Source organism: Panthera pardus, unplaced genomic scaffold (genome assembly GCF_024362965.1).
Source record: "Panthera pardus isolate Hobbes unplaced genomic scaffold, ASM2436296v1 HiC_scaffold_21, whole genome shotgun sequence".
In the NCBI taxonomy this organism is placed as follows: domain Eukaryota; kingdom Metazoa; phylum Chordata; class Mammalia; order Carnivora; family Felidae; genus Panthera; species Panthera pardus.
In genome coordinates, this window is record NW_026526777.1 from 54628596 (window position 1) to 54647232 (window position 18637).

General features: G+C 38.3%; 1 protein-coding gene across 7 annotated transcripts in view; it reads right to left on the reverse strand.

Annotated features, from left to right (window-relative positions):
* DNM3 (dynamin 3) overlaps positions 1-18637 on the reverse strand; it is a 569424-nt gene that overhangs the window by 418493 nt on the left and 132294 nt on the right. For all 7 annotated transcript variants that reach the window (XM_053909278.1, XM_019424838.2, XM_019424889.2 and 4 more), the window contains exons 3-4: positions 4505-4654; positions 3180-3383 (exon numbers count right to left, since the gene is read on the reverse strand). In XM_053909278.1, coding sequence (XP_053765253.1) covers positions 3180-3383; positions 4505-4654 — 354 coding nt within the window. The remainder of the gene's footprint in view (positions 1-3179; positions 3384-4504; positions 4655-18637) is intronic.

Below are 18637 nucleotides of genomic sequence, written 5' to 3' on the forward strand. Positions count from 1 at the left end.
GAACTACCACATATAGAATATGAAAAACTGGTATAAGGAAGGTCTGTCTTTGACAAAGCAGGACTTCTACTGATCCATAAGAAATGACGCTCATTTTGGTAAGTCCATGAACATTCAGATGGCAATTTCTAAGTAGCACCTAATAACAATAGGCTTATAAAATAAGCCAGGCCTAAATTAGCAAAAAAGTTCAAATTTAACCTTCTGGATACAGATTTGTAGCATACTATTACAAATCCATGACTAAAACTCGATGTTGTATTTCACTTATGCTGTAACAACACGTTGTTAATACTCTCAGTGAGATTGTAAAGACTGATTTCTTTCTGGTAAACTGATGATTCCCTCCACCAATATTAATTGCTCCCACCTAATGTTATGCCATCACATGAGAGTTATTGCTTTGGGTCATAAATGAATTTTCTTTTGAGGAGGCTGAGGAGTGAGATATAGTCACTGCCATTAATAATCCCTTCTACACAGGGGGGCCTGGGTGGCTCAGTCCATTAAGCGTCTGACTCTTGCTTTCAGGTCAGGTCATGAGGTTGAGTCCAGTGTTGGGGGCAGCTGTCAGCACAGAGCCTACTTGGGATTCTCTCTCTCTCTGCTCCTCCCCCCGATCGCATGCATGCTCTATCAAAATAAATAAACGTTAAAAAAAATAATAATCCCTTCAATACAAAAGGAGTTAAATAGAACATGAATATGTTAAATGAATCTCAAGAATTGAGGACACTTTACAGGACATATTAGTTGGCCAATTTTCTTTTAGTTTATATTTCTCATAAAATTCAGAATTTGTAAAAACAAAAGATTCTCCATTGGCTGTTCTACTATATTTGAAGTTGTGAGGATGTAAGGCAGAGGCAACTGCAAGCATCTTGCCGCCTGTGAGGAGAATAGATCTGAGAAAAGAACCACCTCCAAGGAGACAAAACCAAAGACTGACAAAACTAGAATCAGAGATTGGGGGATATCATTTGTACTCTCCATGAAGTTTCATCTCAACTTCGAGGGGACTTTTTAGGAATGCGATTGTGCTGCACTTGCTAGAATCCACCGATAGAATTGCTACCTCTGCTCCCATAAGATATTGATGGCTTTGTCTCCTGTGAGACAAGAAGGTTGCTGAGACAGGGCTGTTACAGCATCATTTTTATAACTAGACCCCAGCCCCACTCCTTAGTCTGGCTTTCCCGCGCCACTGATTTTGGAGAGCCCTGGTGATGGTCCCCATCTAGCCACCTGTAACCTCCACCTCCTTGGTTGCAAGCACCAATGTCAGAGATGCTGAAGGAAGCCACAAAGAAGTAAAACAATCACTAATGAAGATTGTGGAAAGGTTTAAAAACTAAATGCACCAAGGCCAGGGTGCGAGAGGAGCTAAAAATGGAAGAATTTGCTGAAAATGCCTATATGATGTTGTTAGACCTCCAGACCCTTTCCCCCATCTTGCATAACCACATAGTTACTCCTCCTTAACCTCAGCAGAATACTGAAGATTTACTTTCAGAAGAGGATAGAGGGACTGTGGACTGAGGAAGACCTTTAGGAATGCCATTATGAAAACGGAGGGATTCATTAGGAGTCTACATGCTAAACAGCGAGAACCACCCCATGTCACCATGACAACAATTCTTCCTCTTCCATCTGAGAACACTGGACATTAGGTTTACATCAGACCAGCTCAAGTGGAAATACTTGTAGCATCTAATAGCAGCTGAGGAAGGCTCCCAACAAAATGGCCAGCCCAGTCACCCTATGATAATGCCCATTAGTCAATGAATCTCATGCAGACACATAAAGAATTTCTGTCAGCTTATTAGTGCTCTACACTTGTATCTGAGCAAGCAGCAAAAGATCGCCAATCATTTGAAAAAAGGGTGTGACATCAAAGACAGTGACCAAGAAAAATGACCAGAAAAAAATGGACTCAGAGACATTGTAAATTACAAAAGGAAAGCTTCAAAAGATCTCTCATTAAAATCTTTAGAGAAGATAGTGTACTTGCAAAACCAAGAGGATGATGCTATTTTAAAAAATAAAAATAACATTCACAAAATGAGAAAATGCTGTTGGGACTTCTTTAAATGATATCAGAAACGAAAAATTAATTAGAGGAGCTGAAGATAAAGTTGAATAAATTTTGCAAATGGTAGAACATAGAGACAAAGAATAAAAGAGGAGGTTTTTTTTTTTTTAAATAAGGTTAATCCAGGAGTTCTAACATACTAATAATATGAATTCCAGATAAAGAGAACAGAGAAAGTAGGGGCAATTAGTTATCAAAAATAATTCCTAGAATTGGGGAACATGTATCTCCACACTGAATAGACACATCATTGAGTGCCCTTCCATAATGACTTTAAACACACACACACACACACACACACACACACACACACACACACACCACACACACACAGAGCCCCATTTTGGGGTCTCTGAAGATAAACTATTGTTAGCTCCCAAAAAGAAAAAAATCAAAACATCAGCATAAATAAGATAAATCTCTGCTTTTACAATATGTGCTTATTTCAAATAATTATAAGCTAAATAATATTTTACATGCATTAGGGACACCTGGGTGGCTCAGTCCATTAAGTGTCCGACTTCGACTCAGGTTGTGATCTCACGGTTTGTGAGTTCGAGCCCCACGTTGGGCTCTGTGCCATCAGTGCAGAGTCTGCTTCAGATCCTCTGTCCCCTCCCTCTATGCCCCTCCCTCCCTATCTCTCTCTCTCCCTCTCTCTCAAAAATAAAACTATTTTACATGCATTAAAAGGGTTTCCTATTTTAAAGAAACAAGACATACATGAAACAGAAAGAGTTTTCACTGGGAGTATATTCAGGTAACTCTTTCAATAACTGAGGGGACTATCTGATTTCTGTACCAGCAGTTTATTTTATTTGCTTTTTAAAATAAGTAGTTCATAAGGATTAGAAATATCTGTTTTCTTAGATCTCACTTAATCTTACATTTATTTATATAGGTTTAGACTATATCCCCTAGTCATTTTTCTTTCAGGATCTTAAGTTAAAAAAATCTAACAATATTAATAATGGCTAATTAAATTAATAATGAAATTAAGTTATGAGAATTTGTGTTACCTTGAAATATACCCAAACTCTTGACATGTTAAACTAATTCTCTTCCATCCTAAAAGCCACACACTCACCTTGAGGATCAACTTCTTTAGCTAGCTTCAATGCATCTGAGTTTGCAAGATCGGTGTTGGCTGGAGTAACAGCCAAAATGAGACAGTTCTCCCGCGTGATGAACTGCATAATCATTTCTCTGATCTGATACTCAATATCTGGTGGCTGATCTCCCACGGGCACTTTAGTAATTCCAGGTAGGTCGATAAGTGTGAGATTTAGCACTGTGTGGAAAAAAAAGGAGTCTTACATATACCCTCAATGCTAAAAAATATCAATAATGAAAAATCACCAGTCTCTTTAGTAGAAGTAAAACAAGCTCAGCTTTATATACTGTGTGTTGTTAACTCCAACTCATGTGTGTAGAATAGAAAGCACAGAATACAAAATGGCTTTGTTAGTTTTCTTTATTTTTATGACATGATTGTGCTATGCCAAATAATTATCTTAACATAATTTGAAAGGCACTGATTTGCATATCTAGGAGAGAGCTGTCATATCTGTAACTAGTGTGTTATAATTCAAACACTGAACAATAAGTGCATACGCTGGCTGCCGGTCTTGTACAATTGCCTTCAAATAGTGTAAAAATTCTTAGGGTAAGATTTGTCCTTCCCTTCAAAAGCATTATATATTATCTAGAGAGGGTTAGCCGCTCAGCCTACTGGACAGCTGTTAGTCATTTGTGGTCCCATGAGGTTACGGTGCAGGCTATGTGCCCAGACTCATGGAGTACCACCAGGAGGGCAGGAAACTACCCCTGAGTCAGTGACTCCAGCAGCAGCCTGGCTATCGTTCTCCGCACACGACAGGGGTGGCCCCAGCATGAAAATCTGCCCCACTGAAAATTTAGTCAGGATAGAGGTTATTCCATATCATACACCATGAACTGGTTATCTAATTTGTAAGTTTCTTCTGATAGTCTGGAAAAAAATCAGAGTTGATGCCTCAGGAAGAGAATAAATAGAAATATATAGCACTATAAGAAAATCCAATAGGAGAAGACTCAACTACAGTACCATCCATGTACCTCTAAGATTCTTGCTAAAACTGAAGATATTAAAAAATAGAAGTTTTCACGCATACCTCTTAGAAAGTCTAAGAGTTTAAAATAAAGAAAAAATTTTAAGTGACTTACTCAATTCTGATCTTTTTAAAAGTCATCTCCTGCTTTCCCATAAATCTGTGAGCTCTTTGAATCATACCATTTATGGCAGTATCCAAACACTATCCTAGAAACCCGGTACTTTTTGACAGAACAAACCATCTTCTGCACAAATAATGTATGTCAATTAATGCAAAGATTTTTGGGGAAAAAAATTTAGAATTTTGTTATTTTACTTACCATGTGGAGAATAGACTCGTAAATTAATGGGTATGGAGGAAATGCCTTTATTCATTCCAGTCACTCGATCTGTTTCTGCTTCAATCTCATGGCGAACTTCATCAAAATCTGTAAATTTTTTTCCTTTGCAATGTAGAAATTCAGCATACTCTACAAAAGACAAATTAGCACAACTTAAAATCTATGCATTCTTGCAATAATTATAAGGAAACAATGTTTCTTTAATTACAAGGCAAAGTATCCAATATTGTCTCTGCAGCCATTAAAATGAGAGAATATAGCAGTTACTAAGAAACACAGCTAACACTTTAGAAATATCAAACATAGTACAAATGCTAAGAATGTTAAATTTGCTAATTTTCAGATAAGCAATTAAGCATGACTTAAAGAGAATGTTGGCCCTCCAAATGATAAAGCAAACAGCATCTGATTGTCAAAGAAATTAAGTCTAGGGTACATACAAAGCCTACCTAATCTTATTACTAATCTTATTAGCATGTCCTTTTTCATATCACCACTTTATTAAGAGGGAATGCTAAGTTATATAAAGATACCTTTAGAAGGCAAGATGGTTTAGAAACAAAATTTACTTAATTCTTTAAAGATAAATAATATATGGAATATCTTAGCTTTAAAATATACTATTCAAGATACCACACCAACTTGTGTAATTGAAAAGACAATTTCTCAAGAAAAATAGTTTTAGATCAAAGAAAATATTTACCTGCAATCTAAAAAACAATTAGTAGGAAGTAGGAAAAACTCTAAACTATACATAATAACAGAAAATTGGGTTAAGTTTCAGTAACATCTTACTAACTGCTGTGCTATTTATTGATTTCTATTCGTACCTCCAGATGTGTCAGGTATATGATAGCACAACTCAAAAAGGAAGCTGACACTATTAGACTTTTAAAAAAAATTACCATTTGGGGGCACCTGGGTGGCTCATCTGGTTAAGCACCCGACTCTTGATTTGGGATTCTAGACTCACGGTCATGAGATGAAGCCCCTCCTGGTGCTCCACACTGAACGTGGAGCTTGCTTGGGATTCTCTCTCTCTCTCCCTCTCTCTCTCTCTCTCTACCCCTCCCCCGCTCACACTGTCAGCACAGGCTCCACACTGTCAGTGCAGAGCCCAATGCAGGGTGCAAACTCACAAACCATGAGATCATGACCTGAGCCGAAATCAAGAGTCCATCATTTAACCAAATGAGCCACCCAAGTGCCCCCGGAAAACGTTTCTTAATGATGGTATGAAATCTGCTTTCTAATCGTATTTCCTTTGTCCAACTTTTGCCCCCTGGAGCTAGCTATTCAAAGCCTCCTCCCTGTAAAATGGCCAGGATTATTCTGAGCTCTAGCACCAGGAGTTCATCTTCTTCCTGAGCTTTTCTTACCACCTTCCAAAAATGCTTGTCTGATCATTGCTCAGGCCTCCTGATGTCAGACATGGGTTTCCCAGAGCCACCCCTGCTACTCAGGACTGGAAAGGTCATGGCTCCTGAATTGGACCAACTAGTTTAAGTTTTAATTTCCCAAAGAACTGTAATGGCCTAACGTTTCAAAAGTTAGAATGATAATCAGAGACTTTACTTCATTTCAGACTTTACTGTCAATGTAGGTGGACATGAATATTTATCTTTCTTACTTTCTCCATATAGTATGTGTCACTTTTGAAAAAATGGCCAGCTAAGGCTTGAGTTCATTCCTCAATGGTTGAAGTATACACAGTAAAGGTTGAAGAGGCCTCAGAGTTCTGGCCTGCGGAGATTACTGCATCACTGGGCATGTTCTCTCACATGTTTGCCCTCACAGGTACCATTTTTATTAGCATATAAATTCCCAGAAAATTGAGCCTTTATTTCATTTATCTACTCAGGGGATTGGCCAGTATCATGTGAACATAAGAGGTTAGAGATAAGTAGAGGATAAAACAATAAGAAAAATAAAGAGGAACAGAGGATGTCAGATCTCAGAAAACAAAAATTAATATGTAAAAATGAGTCATAAACAATTTATAAGAAATGGAACTGTAATTTTTCAGTTCAACATATTTTGTGTTAAATGCACACTTGAGGACTTATAGCTATCATAATTATTACTTTCATAAAATTAATAAGCTTCTGGATCAGGGACTATATTTTCAATTATGTTACTATCAAGAATTCAAGTGACACAAATGTAGATTTCTCTCGGTGCCACTAGAGGGCACCTACCTGCTTTCTCCATAGGAAACCAGTGCCCTTCCAGAAAGAAAGAGGCAAAATCAATGCAATTTTCAAATTATATTTAAATTCATTCTTGGACTCCTATAAAAATGCTTTTATTTTGAAATTTGGAGATTAGAATTGTGCAGGACACTCTCAAACCTTTGTGTCTTTTTAAGGATAGGGTCCCATAGAAAGATTTAGAGATGCTGGTATTCATTTATTTATTCAAGTAATATTTTGAGCTCTTACTACTCACCAGGCACTATTTTAGAAATTGCAGGAGGAAAAAAAATAAGTGTCTAACCTCACAAAGTTTAAATCTGCATGAGATGAAACAGTAAACAATGTGGGTGTGCCAGATGATAAGTCTTATGGAGAAAAGTGAAGAGTAAGGGAAACATCAAATGCTAGGGCAGGAGGATTGCTTCGTTATATGCTTTGGTTGAGGAAAGTTTCTCTGATATGACAAAGTGATATCTGAGCAAAAACTGAAGAAAAGAAGGGAGCAAGCAATGTTTTATATAGGAACATCCCAGCAGAATACGTGAAGTTGGAAGCATCTGGGAACAAGAGCAAGTTCAACATGCCTGGATCACAGAGCATATGGGAGAGAGAGAAAGGAGATGAGGTCAGAGCTGTGATACAGACCTGGTTTGTGTGAAGCCCGTGAGACTTTAAATTTTACTCTGATTGAATAGTAGACCACTTGAAGGGTTTGGGGTAGAGGAGAGACCTGATGTGACCTTGGTTGGTTGGTTGGTTGGTTGGTTGGTTGGCTGGTTTTATTTCATATTAGAGAGAGAAAGCATGCACGTGTGAGTGGGGAAGGGGGCAGAGGGAATCCCAAGCAGGTTGTGCACTCATCAGGGAGCCTAATGCAGGGCTCAACCCCACAACGCTGGGATTATGACCTGAGCCGAAATCAAGAGTTGGACACTCAACTGACTGAGCCACCCAGGTGCCCCATGGCCTAGGTTTTAGGTCTGTGGCTACAGTGTTGAGAATAGACAATAAGGACTCAGATAGGAAGCTGGGATACTACTGGGATAATGGAGGTGAGAGATGATGGAGCTTGGACTAGGGAAGCAGCAGTGGGAGGAGTGAGAAGTGGCTAAATTCTAGTGTCCTTTGAAGGAAAAACAATAGGATTTGCTGATGAATTAAAGGTGGGGTATAGGCAAAAGAGAGAAATCAAGAACAACTTCAAGGAGTTTGACCTCAGCAATGGGAAGAATTTTGAAATAGAAAAGACTGAAAGGAAGAGGATAGGGAGATGGGGGTTGGGAATCAGGAGTTTGGCTGGGGACCTATTAAGCTTGCATTGCCCACTATACACCACCCAAGTGGAGAAACAGAACTGCTGCTAATGGTTGAGGATTACACAGCTGTAAGAGATACCACTCACATTTGCAGTCATGTGTTAAGTGTTTATTTATTCCGAAAATTTTCCAGAAGATGGCAGTCAAGTGCTTGAGGAAAAGAGCAGCTTTTTCTAATTAGCACAAAAATGCCTTTGGGGCTAGACACATTAGTCTTTCATCTAGGGAGGAGTCCAAAGCTAGAAATATATATTTGGAATTCATTAAAGTCAGACAAGAGATGAGATCACTAAGCGAGAGTTAGATGGAGAAGGGGCCAGAGCACTAGGCCCTGAGTGTTCCAATGTTTAGAAGTCAGGAGATAAAGTGAGCAGGAGTGGTTAACAAGATAGGAGGGAAATTGAAAAAGAGGTGACCCAAAGCTAAGTAGAAAGGGTTTTTCATGAAGGTAAGAGACCTTCCACTCCATCAAATACTGCCAACATGTCAGGTAAGATGAGAACTAAGAATGGATCACAGAATTGAGCAACTTGAGAGTCCTTCAGGAGGTTGACAGGAGCTGTTACAGTGGAGTGGGGTGGCTGATAGCCTGACTGGAACAGATTTAAGAGAGAAGGGGAGGAGAAGAAGTAGAGACTGATTGTAGACAATTCTTTTCGTTTTTTGTTGTAAAGGAGAAGGAAGAAGTGAGGGGGCAACTAGAGAGGGATGTGAGGTCAAGGGAGGGTTTTATAAAGATGGGTAGACTAACATGTTCATAGGTTGATGGCATTAATCCATACCATGGAAAAGTTGGCAATCCAGAACTGAGAAAAAACAAGTGCTGATGTGATATCTTAAGGAAGGGACAAAAGGAATTAGAAACAAATATGCCAATTCCTCCAAGGGAACAGAAAAGAAACAGAACAATGAGAGTTGACAAACAAGTAGAGGTGATGGTGGTGAAATTCATTAGGTGAGAGTAGGGACTTACCATATTTGTGTAAAATCCTTTTATGTCTTAAAAAAAACATTTCTGTATATATTCTTACTGGTTAAACTCTACAAACACTATTATTTCTACCACAAAATGTAACACACACACACACACACATACACACACACACACACACACACAGTGATCCAAAATGAGTGACCTAAGAGTAACCATAACAGGGATGTCAACTGGGTCTAATCTATGTCCATCACTGGGATTCATACCTGCCCAGCATATCAGAAGAACCAGTGGGCAATACCCACAAAATCCTCTTTTCTATGGGTCCCCAGGAACCTCTTAGAAGGCAATTCATCCTACAGGATGGAATTCAGGCAAAACCTACTCTGAGCTGCCAGAAGGAAGCTACCTGCAATCCATCCCTACCCAGTTCTGGAGACTCCCAGGTCTATGTCCCCTTGCATCTAACAGTATAGTGATAGTCAGATCACACATCCTAATTCCTCATTAGAAAAATATGTTACAATTCATAGCTACAGGTTTATATTGCCAATAAGGTATGTGTTATTAGAAACAAGATAAGCCAGTCCTGTCATGGGATCCCTGCTCCCTACCAAGCGGACCATAAACAGGTGGATAGCAGAGGTGGCATGAATGTTTTTGAACAACTGACCATAGTTGCTATTGAGGAGGATTATCAGTCAGTTTGTATCATCACAGAATCCTAAATAAATCTTTATTAGCAATGTAGAATTTAAAAGATGACAGCTTTACTTCTCTGCTGTCCAAAAATACAATTGTAGATGAAAATCTTAAAAGGATTATCACATGAGTAATGCATCACTTACTATACTCACCTCTAAGAGAATGTTCACATGAGTTTGGGGATGAAGAAAATTCTAAACCTAAACCAAAATCTACAGAACAGGCTATACTAGCTGATCAACAGCTAGACTTTTTAAGAGCTAGTAAATGTGTGTCTCCTGAGACTTTTACACTATGGCAAACTAATATGTCGGAAGTCCTAACAATTTTATCTTATGGTTGAGATATATTCTTTTTCAGAGAAAGATACGGTGTCCAGTGGTACACCTTCTCTTGGCATGTTTTCAGTGTTCCTTTTATTCTAAATGCTTGGTAGTTGGGTACATGAAATGGTCTCTTCCTCAAACAATTCCAGACTTCAGCCCAACTTAGCCACAGGCTCATATAAAGGATGAAGTTTATGTGCATGTTATCACTGAAACCCTGATAATGCATCCATGAAATTCTATGGTCTCAGTATAACCTGTATTGCTGAAATTCATAGTATGTTTTCATTTTGCAGAATAAGACTCCTAGTTTTAAAAATCATTCCTGTCTACCCAGTGTTAAAAATAGCAAACATTTAACTAAAAGACAACTGACAGAATGGGAGAAGATATTTGCAAATGACATATCATAAAGGGTTAGTATCCAAAATCTATAAAGAACTTATCCAACTCAACACCCAAAAAACAAATAATCCACTGAAGAAATGGGCAAAAGACATGAATAGACACTTCTCCAAAGACATCCAGATGGCCAACCGACACATGAAAAAATGTTCAACATCACTCATCATCAGGGAAATACAAATCAAAACCACAAGGAGATACCACCTCACACCAGTCAGAATGGCTAATATTAACAAGTCAGGGAACAACAGATGTTGGTGAGGATGCGGAGAAAGGGGATCTCTTTTGACTGCTGGTGGGAATGCAAACCGGTGCAGCCACTCTGGAAAACTGTATGGAGGTTCCTCAAAAAATTAAAAATAGAACTACCTTACAACCCAGGAATTGCACTACTAGGTATTTATCCAAGAGATAAATATGCTGTTTCAAAGGGGCACATGCACCCCAATGTTTATAGTAGCACTATCAACAATAGCCAAAGTATGGAAAGAATCCAAATGTTCACTGATGGATGAATGCATAAAGAAGATGTGGGGTGTGTGTGTGTGTGTGTGTGTGTGTGTGTGTGTATACACACACATACATACACATTCAACGGAGTATTACTCAGCAATCAAAAAGAATGAAATCTTGCCATTTGCAACTATGTGGATGGAACTAGAGGGTATTATGCTAAGCGAAATTAGTCAGTCAGAGAAAGACAAATATATGACTTCACTCATATGAGGACTTTAAGATACAAAACAGATGAACATAAGGGAAGGGAAACAAAAATAATATAAAAACAGGGACGGGGACAAAACATAAGAGACTCTTAAATATGGAGAACAAACAGAGGGTTGCTGGAGGGGTTGTGGGAGGGGGGATGGGCTAAATGGGTTAGGGGCATTAAGGAATCTACTCCTGAAATCATTGTTGCACTATATGCTAACTTGGATGTAAATTTAAAAAATAAATTAAATAAAATTTTTTTAAAAAAGAAAAGAAAACAGCCAACATTTGAAGCAAAGGTTAAGATACATTTTTATATCAAAGAATGTGGGGAAAAAAGAAGAGTATTAAAAAATCAGAGCTATCACTCTTTTTTATTTTTATTTCCCTGTAAAACATTTTAGCACTGTCATTTCTAATGGTCATGAAAAACAAATTATGCTAGGTTAAACAACTGACAAGTTGTTTGGGGGAAGGATGAGATGGTTTATGCCGGGCAGCATTCCAATCATCTGTGAAAAGCACAGCACGACCATAACAATTTAAATATTTCCAATATGCCCCTTCCATGTGGAAAAACATGCATATGTTGCAATTAATCAAGGTTAAGTAAAAAAGAATAATTATGGAACACATGCACATAACCTCTTGTCAATCTTTATTCTAAGAACTGGTGTCCTCAATACTTTAACTGGGTCTTACTTCTGAAGTGTTTTAATAGCAATGTTTTGTGAGCACAGGGCTCCACTGAAAATAGAGTACGTGGGTCGCATAAACAGGGAATAGTTTTCAATGTGACTAGCTGAATTCACTGGCTGTAAAGTATCTATGTAGGACTATATTTAAAAACATATTTCCTCAAGAAAAGAGGCTACATTTTACTCATCTGTGTTTCCCTAATGCCTACTTTATTTAGAGTAAAGAACATCTGTGGATTCCTTCCTTCTTCTTCAAAGCAGTCCACTTTGCATACCATTGGTCAGTATCAGTTTTGAAAAAAAAAAATGCTTCCATTAACGCTTCAAGTCATTCCAAATTGAAGCAAATTGAAGACAAGATCCTAAGAAATGTGGTTAAATAAGTAACAGGGTGAGTTAGATATGAATTATATAGACACAGATTTGAAGCAAAATTCAATTGTGTCCCTAAGGTAAACATGGAAAGTCTAGCAATCAGGAAAAAAAGGGAAATCTAAAATAAAACAACCTAAGAGAGTCCAGCAGTGGGTGAAAGGTGGAAGTCTCAGGAGAAGGGTTAAGAACAGGCACCTGGGTGGCTCAGTTGGTTAAGTGTCTGACTTTGGCTCAGGTCACGATCTCACAGTTCCATGAATTCAAGCACCACATCGTGCTCTCTACTGTCAACACAGAGCTCACTTCAGATCCTCTGTCCCCTTCTGTCTCTGCCCCTCCCCAGCTTGTTCTCTCTCTCTCTCTCTCTCTCTCTCTCTCTCTCTCTCTCTCTCTCTCTCTCTTCCTCTCCCTCTCCCTCTCCCTCTCTCTCAAAACTAAACATTAAAATAATAATAAGAAGAAGAAGAGTTAACAACAACTCTGGGGTGGGATGGGAATAAATGGGGCCAAGATTTCATAGTAGAAAAAAAGGTGAGTGCCGAGCAGGTATCAGAGATCAGATGCAAATCTACCCTTTAGGATCAGGGTTCTGGTACTTCCAGAGGCAGAGGAGATCAAAAGAGAACTCCAGACCCAAGTGAGCCAGAGGATACCAGGTAGAAAACCAAGACACAAACTCGAGACTTTTTCGTAGGATACAAAGCCAAAGCCACTTACACAGACCTCAGGGTGAAGACAAGTTAATATCAATGCTGCCTTGATATTTACAGCTCAATAATGGCTTTTACAGTTTTCTTGCCTAAGAGCAGAGCTGGTTCTGAAGCCTGGGTTAGGCTGAGCCTGCTAGTGAAAGTTAAGTGGCTCCAGATAACTGAATTAGTGCTGGCACATGAAACCAAAGCCAGCCAGCACTTGACAGAAGTCCCACCAGCAATAGGAATCTATACGACATATTCCACCACAAGTGTCCCAAATACTCAGAATCAGCAGCTGTAATAGCTAAATAGCCCAATTTAGTTCCATATTTTTTCAAAGGATCTCAAAGAGTAATACCAAAAATCAACTCTATTTCATCCTCATAGTTTCCATGTAAAACACACAAGAGATAAACTGTATTCCAAATACAGAAACCCAATAAGAAGCATGTGAAGCCCTTGGCCAAAAAATTGCAAAGTGAATAATTATTCTAAGTGTCAGCAGCCTTTGACATGATTTTCCTCTTCTACCTCAAAACATCCTCTTTCATGGACTCCCATTATTCCAACTTTCCTGACTTTTCTCTTTCCTCACTAAATGCTCTTTTCCATGTTCTTTGCTCATTGTTCCTCCTCTTCTACATTTCCAAATATCAGGGACTGCCAGACTTCCTTCTAGACCTTCCATTCTTCGTTGTCATCTGTATCTTCTCTCATCTACTCATACATATAAATTCAAACTCATCTCAAGCACTCATTTTCCCCCTGAACTTCTTGTATCTAATTCTAATTCTTAATTAGCATTTCCACTTGGATGTCTAATAGATATCTCAAAATTAGCATGTCCAAAACCAAACTGTAATTCCCCACTGAGTTCTCCTCCCGTCATCCATACCTGCTCCACCTCACAGTCTCCCACATTTCAATTATTGATACTACCACTGAATCGGGTGCTCAAGTAAAAAACCAGAACTATTTTTGCATCCTTCTTTTCCTCGGCTCTCTCCCAAACATCTTCTCACTGCCTCCACTGTGGCCATCCTCCTACTAAGCTGGCACCACCTCTCACCTGGACTACCATAAAAGCATCCAACACGTTTTTCTGACACCAGTCTTGCTCCAGTGAATCCCTTCTCCACCAATCAATTAGAGAGAGCGTTCTAAAACCCTGTTTCAGACGGTGTTTCTGCCCTTTTAAAACCTTTTGTTGGTTTTCTAGTGCAGTCAGAAATAGTCAAATTAATTACCCTGGGGTCCCAAGTCCTAGACAGTCTGGCCCCTGTCGACCTCCATACCTAACACTATCCCCACCTGCCACGCTCAAATCACTACAGCGGCAACAGCCTCCTTTCTGCTCAAGCACACCAAATCCATTCCCAGCTCAGGGCCTCTCTACGAACTGCTCCTCTTCTTGAGTGCCCTTCTGCCAGACCTCTGCATGTGTCGGGTCCTCCCTGTCATTTACTTCTCATTCAGAACATCACCTCTTTAGTGAGGCTTCCTTGACCAGGCAGGCAAAGAAAAGCAGCAGCTCAGTCACACTCTATCACATCATCCAATTTGTTTTCTTAGTATACGTAATAATGAACTGAAGTTTTTCTTGTTTTTTTGCTGCCTCTCTTTATCCACTGGAATATAAGCTCCATGAAAACAGGAACATTAGCTGCTAAACTCCCAAGTGCCTAAAACAGTGAATTGCATCTACTAGGCACTCAATATGTATTTGTTGAATTAATGAACAAATAAAGAGAATGAGTGAATAAGTGAATGAATCAACATATAAACACTGGAGGACATGAGGTTTGAGGATGCGGAGAAGAAAATGATTGTAAATAACTTATGACATATTGAGTTTGACATCTTTGAAATATTCAAGTAGAGTGTCAAGAAGTCAGCTGGAAACATGGGTTTGGAGTTTAGCCCAGGAGCTATAAATGTGAGAGTCACAGGTACATAAGTTGTACACATAAGAGATTGTCTAAGGGAGTATATGAAATGACACAGAAAGGATCCTTGGGTAGGTGCAAACTTTAGAGGCCAGGTAGAAGCTAATGCATCCAATGAAAGAGACAGAGCGGCCAGAGAGATAGACGGAAGACCAGAAGTATGTGGCATCATGGAAGCCAAAAGAATAAAGTATGGTTCAAGGAAAAGGAGCAATTGATAATGCTAAAAGCTGTTGAAAGGGCAAGGTAAGTACTGACAAATGGCTACAGAAATTTACAGAAATTGAGCATGTGTTATATAGTTTCCTGTATCCTTAAACAGTGTTCTGTAAGTCATTTGGGATATTTATTATTTCAATGATTTTTGCTATAGATTGCTTAGTTAAAAACTGTTTTACCTTTTTATTTTACTGAGTTTCTAATTTTAATTCTAGTGAAGTTAACATACAGTGTTATATTGGTTTCAGTGTACTCTTTTATCTTTTTTATGATTCTTGTGTGTGTGTCTCTTCTCTTGCTATCAGGTCTGTCATTGTCACTTCTTACTGTTAGCAATGCTCTGCTTTTAAGAATATTCCCATTCTAACTTGTAGCTTTGTATTCTACTCTAGACTGAAAAGTCCAGTAACTCAGTATATATGGTCTGAGTCTAAAAAACAGAAAAGCCCACAACAAGGCCATGACCCTACAATGCATGAGCTTTAGATCACAAACTTTGTAGTACTACTTTTGACTACCAAAGGCTCTTTTTGCCTCCTTCCAATAATCAGCAAAGTTTAGAAATTGAAAATACAAAAAAGAGGTTTTCAAATAAATGTTATTACAATGATATTTAAGAATAAGTGAATATAAAAATTCAGAAACAGCAAATGATGCAATGTCATTCCTTGTTTTAATAACACAAAAAATAAAGTGATCTGCCAAGTAAAAACCTGTAGAGTTATTAAAAAGTGAAATGACTAGACTTTATCATGAAAATTCAAATAACTGGATTTCAATGCAAAAAATACAATCCAAAGTCTAATTTACAAAATGAAAACATTATTTTCACATAAAATCTTATACACAAGGAATGAAGCTTATAAATGAGATTTTAGTAGTAATCACACCAGAATTACAAGTATATAAACATGTAACTAAAAAAATATTCTCCAAGAAAACATTTGAGCTATAATATACATTGCTGGATACATATTATAATATCTTAACTGCTTGACCAAAAAAACCTTTTCCATAAGTATACACTTCTATGCATAAGTTGTAAGCAACAGTATTCCATCTAAATATTTTGAAATATCTTAGCGTATTAAGTAAGCACTTTAAATGTCTTCATGAGGTCAGCTAGAACCACAGCCAACTTAACTTTTGCATATGGTAAAGGTATGAATAGTAGTTCACTTTTTACATATGGATAGTCAATTTACCCAATGCCATTTGTTAAAAATACTATTCTTTCCACTGAATTGCTTTTATATCTTTAACAAAAATCACTTGTCTATTTATCTGTAGGCCCATTTTTATTTATTTTTTTAAATGTTTTTATTTCTTTCTGAGACAAAGAAAGACATAGCATGAGCAGGGGAGGGGCATAGAGAGAGGGAGACAGAATCCGAAGTAGGCTCCAGGCTCTGAGCTGTCAGCACAGAGTCTGATGCGGGGCACGAACCCACGGACTGTGAGATCATGACCTGAGCTGAAGTCAGACACCCAACCGACTGAGCCACCCAGGCGCCCCTCTGTAGGCCCATTTTAGACTTTGTTCTATTGGCCTCATTGTCTCTCTTTAATGCCAATGTCACACTATCTTGATTATTGCAGCTTTATAATTAGTATTAAAATCAGGTAGTGTTCATTCTCCAACTTTGTCATTTTCTTTAAGTTGTTTTGGCTATTCTGGCTCCTTTGCATTTCCTATGAACTTTAGAACCAGCTTGTCAATTTCTACAAAACAATGTAATATTTGAATCTCTGCCAATTAGCACTCTTTACAACATTACTCAGAAAAGGTTTCCTCCTCTGTCCCAACCTTGTATATACATACAGCATGTATAGCTAAAAGTATAAGAATTTTCCTTTAAACGCCTGCTCTGCTAACTGCATTTAACTTTAGTAAAATAACAGATTCTTAAAACAGGGAGGTGCATCTCCTCTAAATTCTGTCTCACTACAGCAATCACTTCAATGCTACTGGGGGGCCATACAAAAATATTTATCAGCTATGGCCCAAGCACTATCTAACTAGTCAATCTGGTATAGCTTGAGGATGATAAGACATATTTTTACAACAAAAGTCTGAACAAATAAAAATAAACATTTTATTTTGAATATATGAAAATTCCTCATTTTACTATGCTTTGCTTTACTTCACATTGCAGATGATTTGCTATTTACAAACTGAAGGTGTGTGGCTGCCCTCTGTCAAGCATGTTCATAGGTACCACTTTTCCAACAGCATTTTCTCACTTGTGTCTTTGTGTCACATTTTGGTAATTCTCACAATATTTCAAACTTTTTCTTTATTGTTATGTTTGTTATGATGATCTGTGATCAGTAATCTTTGATGTTGCTATTGTAATTGTTTGGCATGCCATGAACCACAGAAATAAAAGATAGCCAACTTAATCTATAAACACTGCATGTTCTGACTGCTTCACCGTCTAGCCTTCCCCTCCCCCCACCCCGCCCCCATGTCTCTCCCTCTCCATGAGCCTTCCTATATCCTGAGACACAACAATATTGATATTAGGACAATTAATAACCCTACAGTGGCCTCTATAAGGGTTCAATTGAAAGAGTCAAACATTTCTCACTTTAAATCAAAAGCTAGAAATGATTAAGCTCAGTGAGGAAGGCATGCCAAAAGCAGAGACAGGCCAAAAGCTAGGCTTCTTGCCCCAGACAGCCAAGTTGTGAATGCAAAGGAAAAATTCTTAAAGGAAATTAAAAGTGCCACTCCAGTGAACACATGAATGGGAAGAAAGCAAAACAGTGTCATTGCTCATATGAAGAAAGTTTCAGTGGTCTGAATGGAAGATCAAACCAGCCATAACATTCCCTTAAGCCAAAGCCTAATCCAGCACAAGGCTCTCTTCAATTCTGTGAAGGCCCAGAGAGGTAAGGAAGCTACAAAAGAAGAGTCTGAAGACAGCAGAGCTTGGTTCATGAGGTTTAAGGAAAGAAGCCGTCTCCATAACATACAAATGCAAAGTGAAGCAGCAGGTGCTAATGTAGAAGCTGCATCAAATTATTTAGATCAAGCTAAGATAATTAATGAAGGTGGCTTCATTAAACAACAGATTTTCAGTGTACACAAAACAGTCTTCTATTGGAAGATGTGATGTAAGACTTTCATAACTAGAGATAAGTCAATGTCTGGCTACAAAGCTTCAAAGGACACACTGACTCTATTAGGGGCTGATGCAGCTGGTGACTTTAAGTTGAAGACAATGCTCATCCACCATTCTGAAAATCCTAGGGCCCTTAAGAATTATGCTAAATCTACTCTGCCTGTACTCGAAAAATGGAACAACAAAGCCTATACAACACTATATCATCTGCTTACAACATGGGCTACTGAATATTTTAAGCCCGCTGTTGAGACCCACTGCTCAGAAGAAAAGATTCCTATCAAAATATTACTACTCATTGACAATGTACCTGGTCACCCAAGAGCTCTGATGGAGATGTTAGACAAGATTCATGCTTTTTCTATGACTGCCAACACAAAATCCATTCTGCAGTCCATGGATCAAGCAGTCATTTTGACTTTCAAGTCTTATTATTTAAGAAATACATTTTGTGGGAGC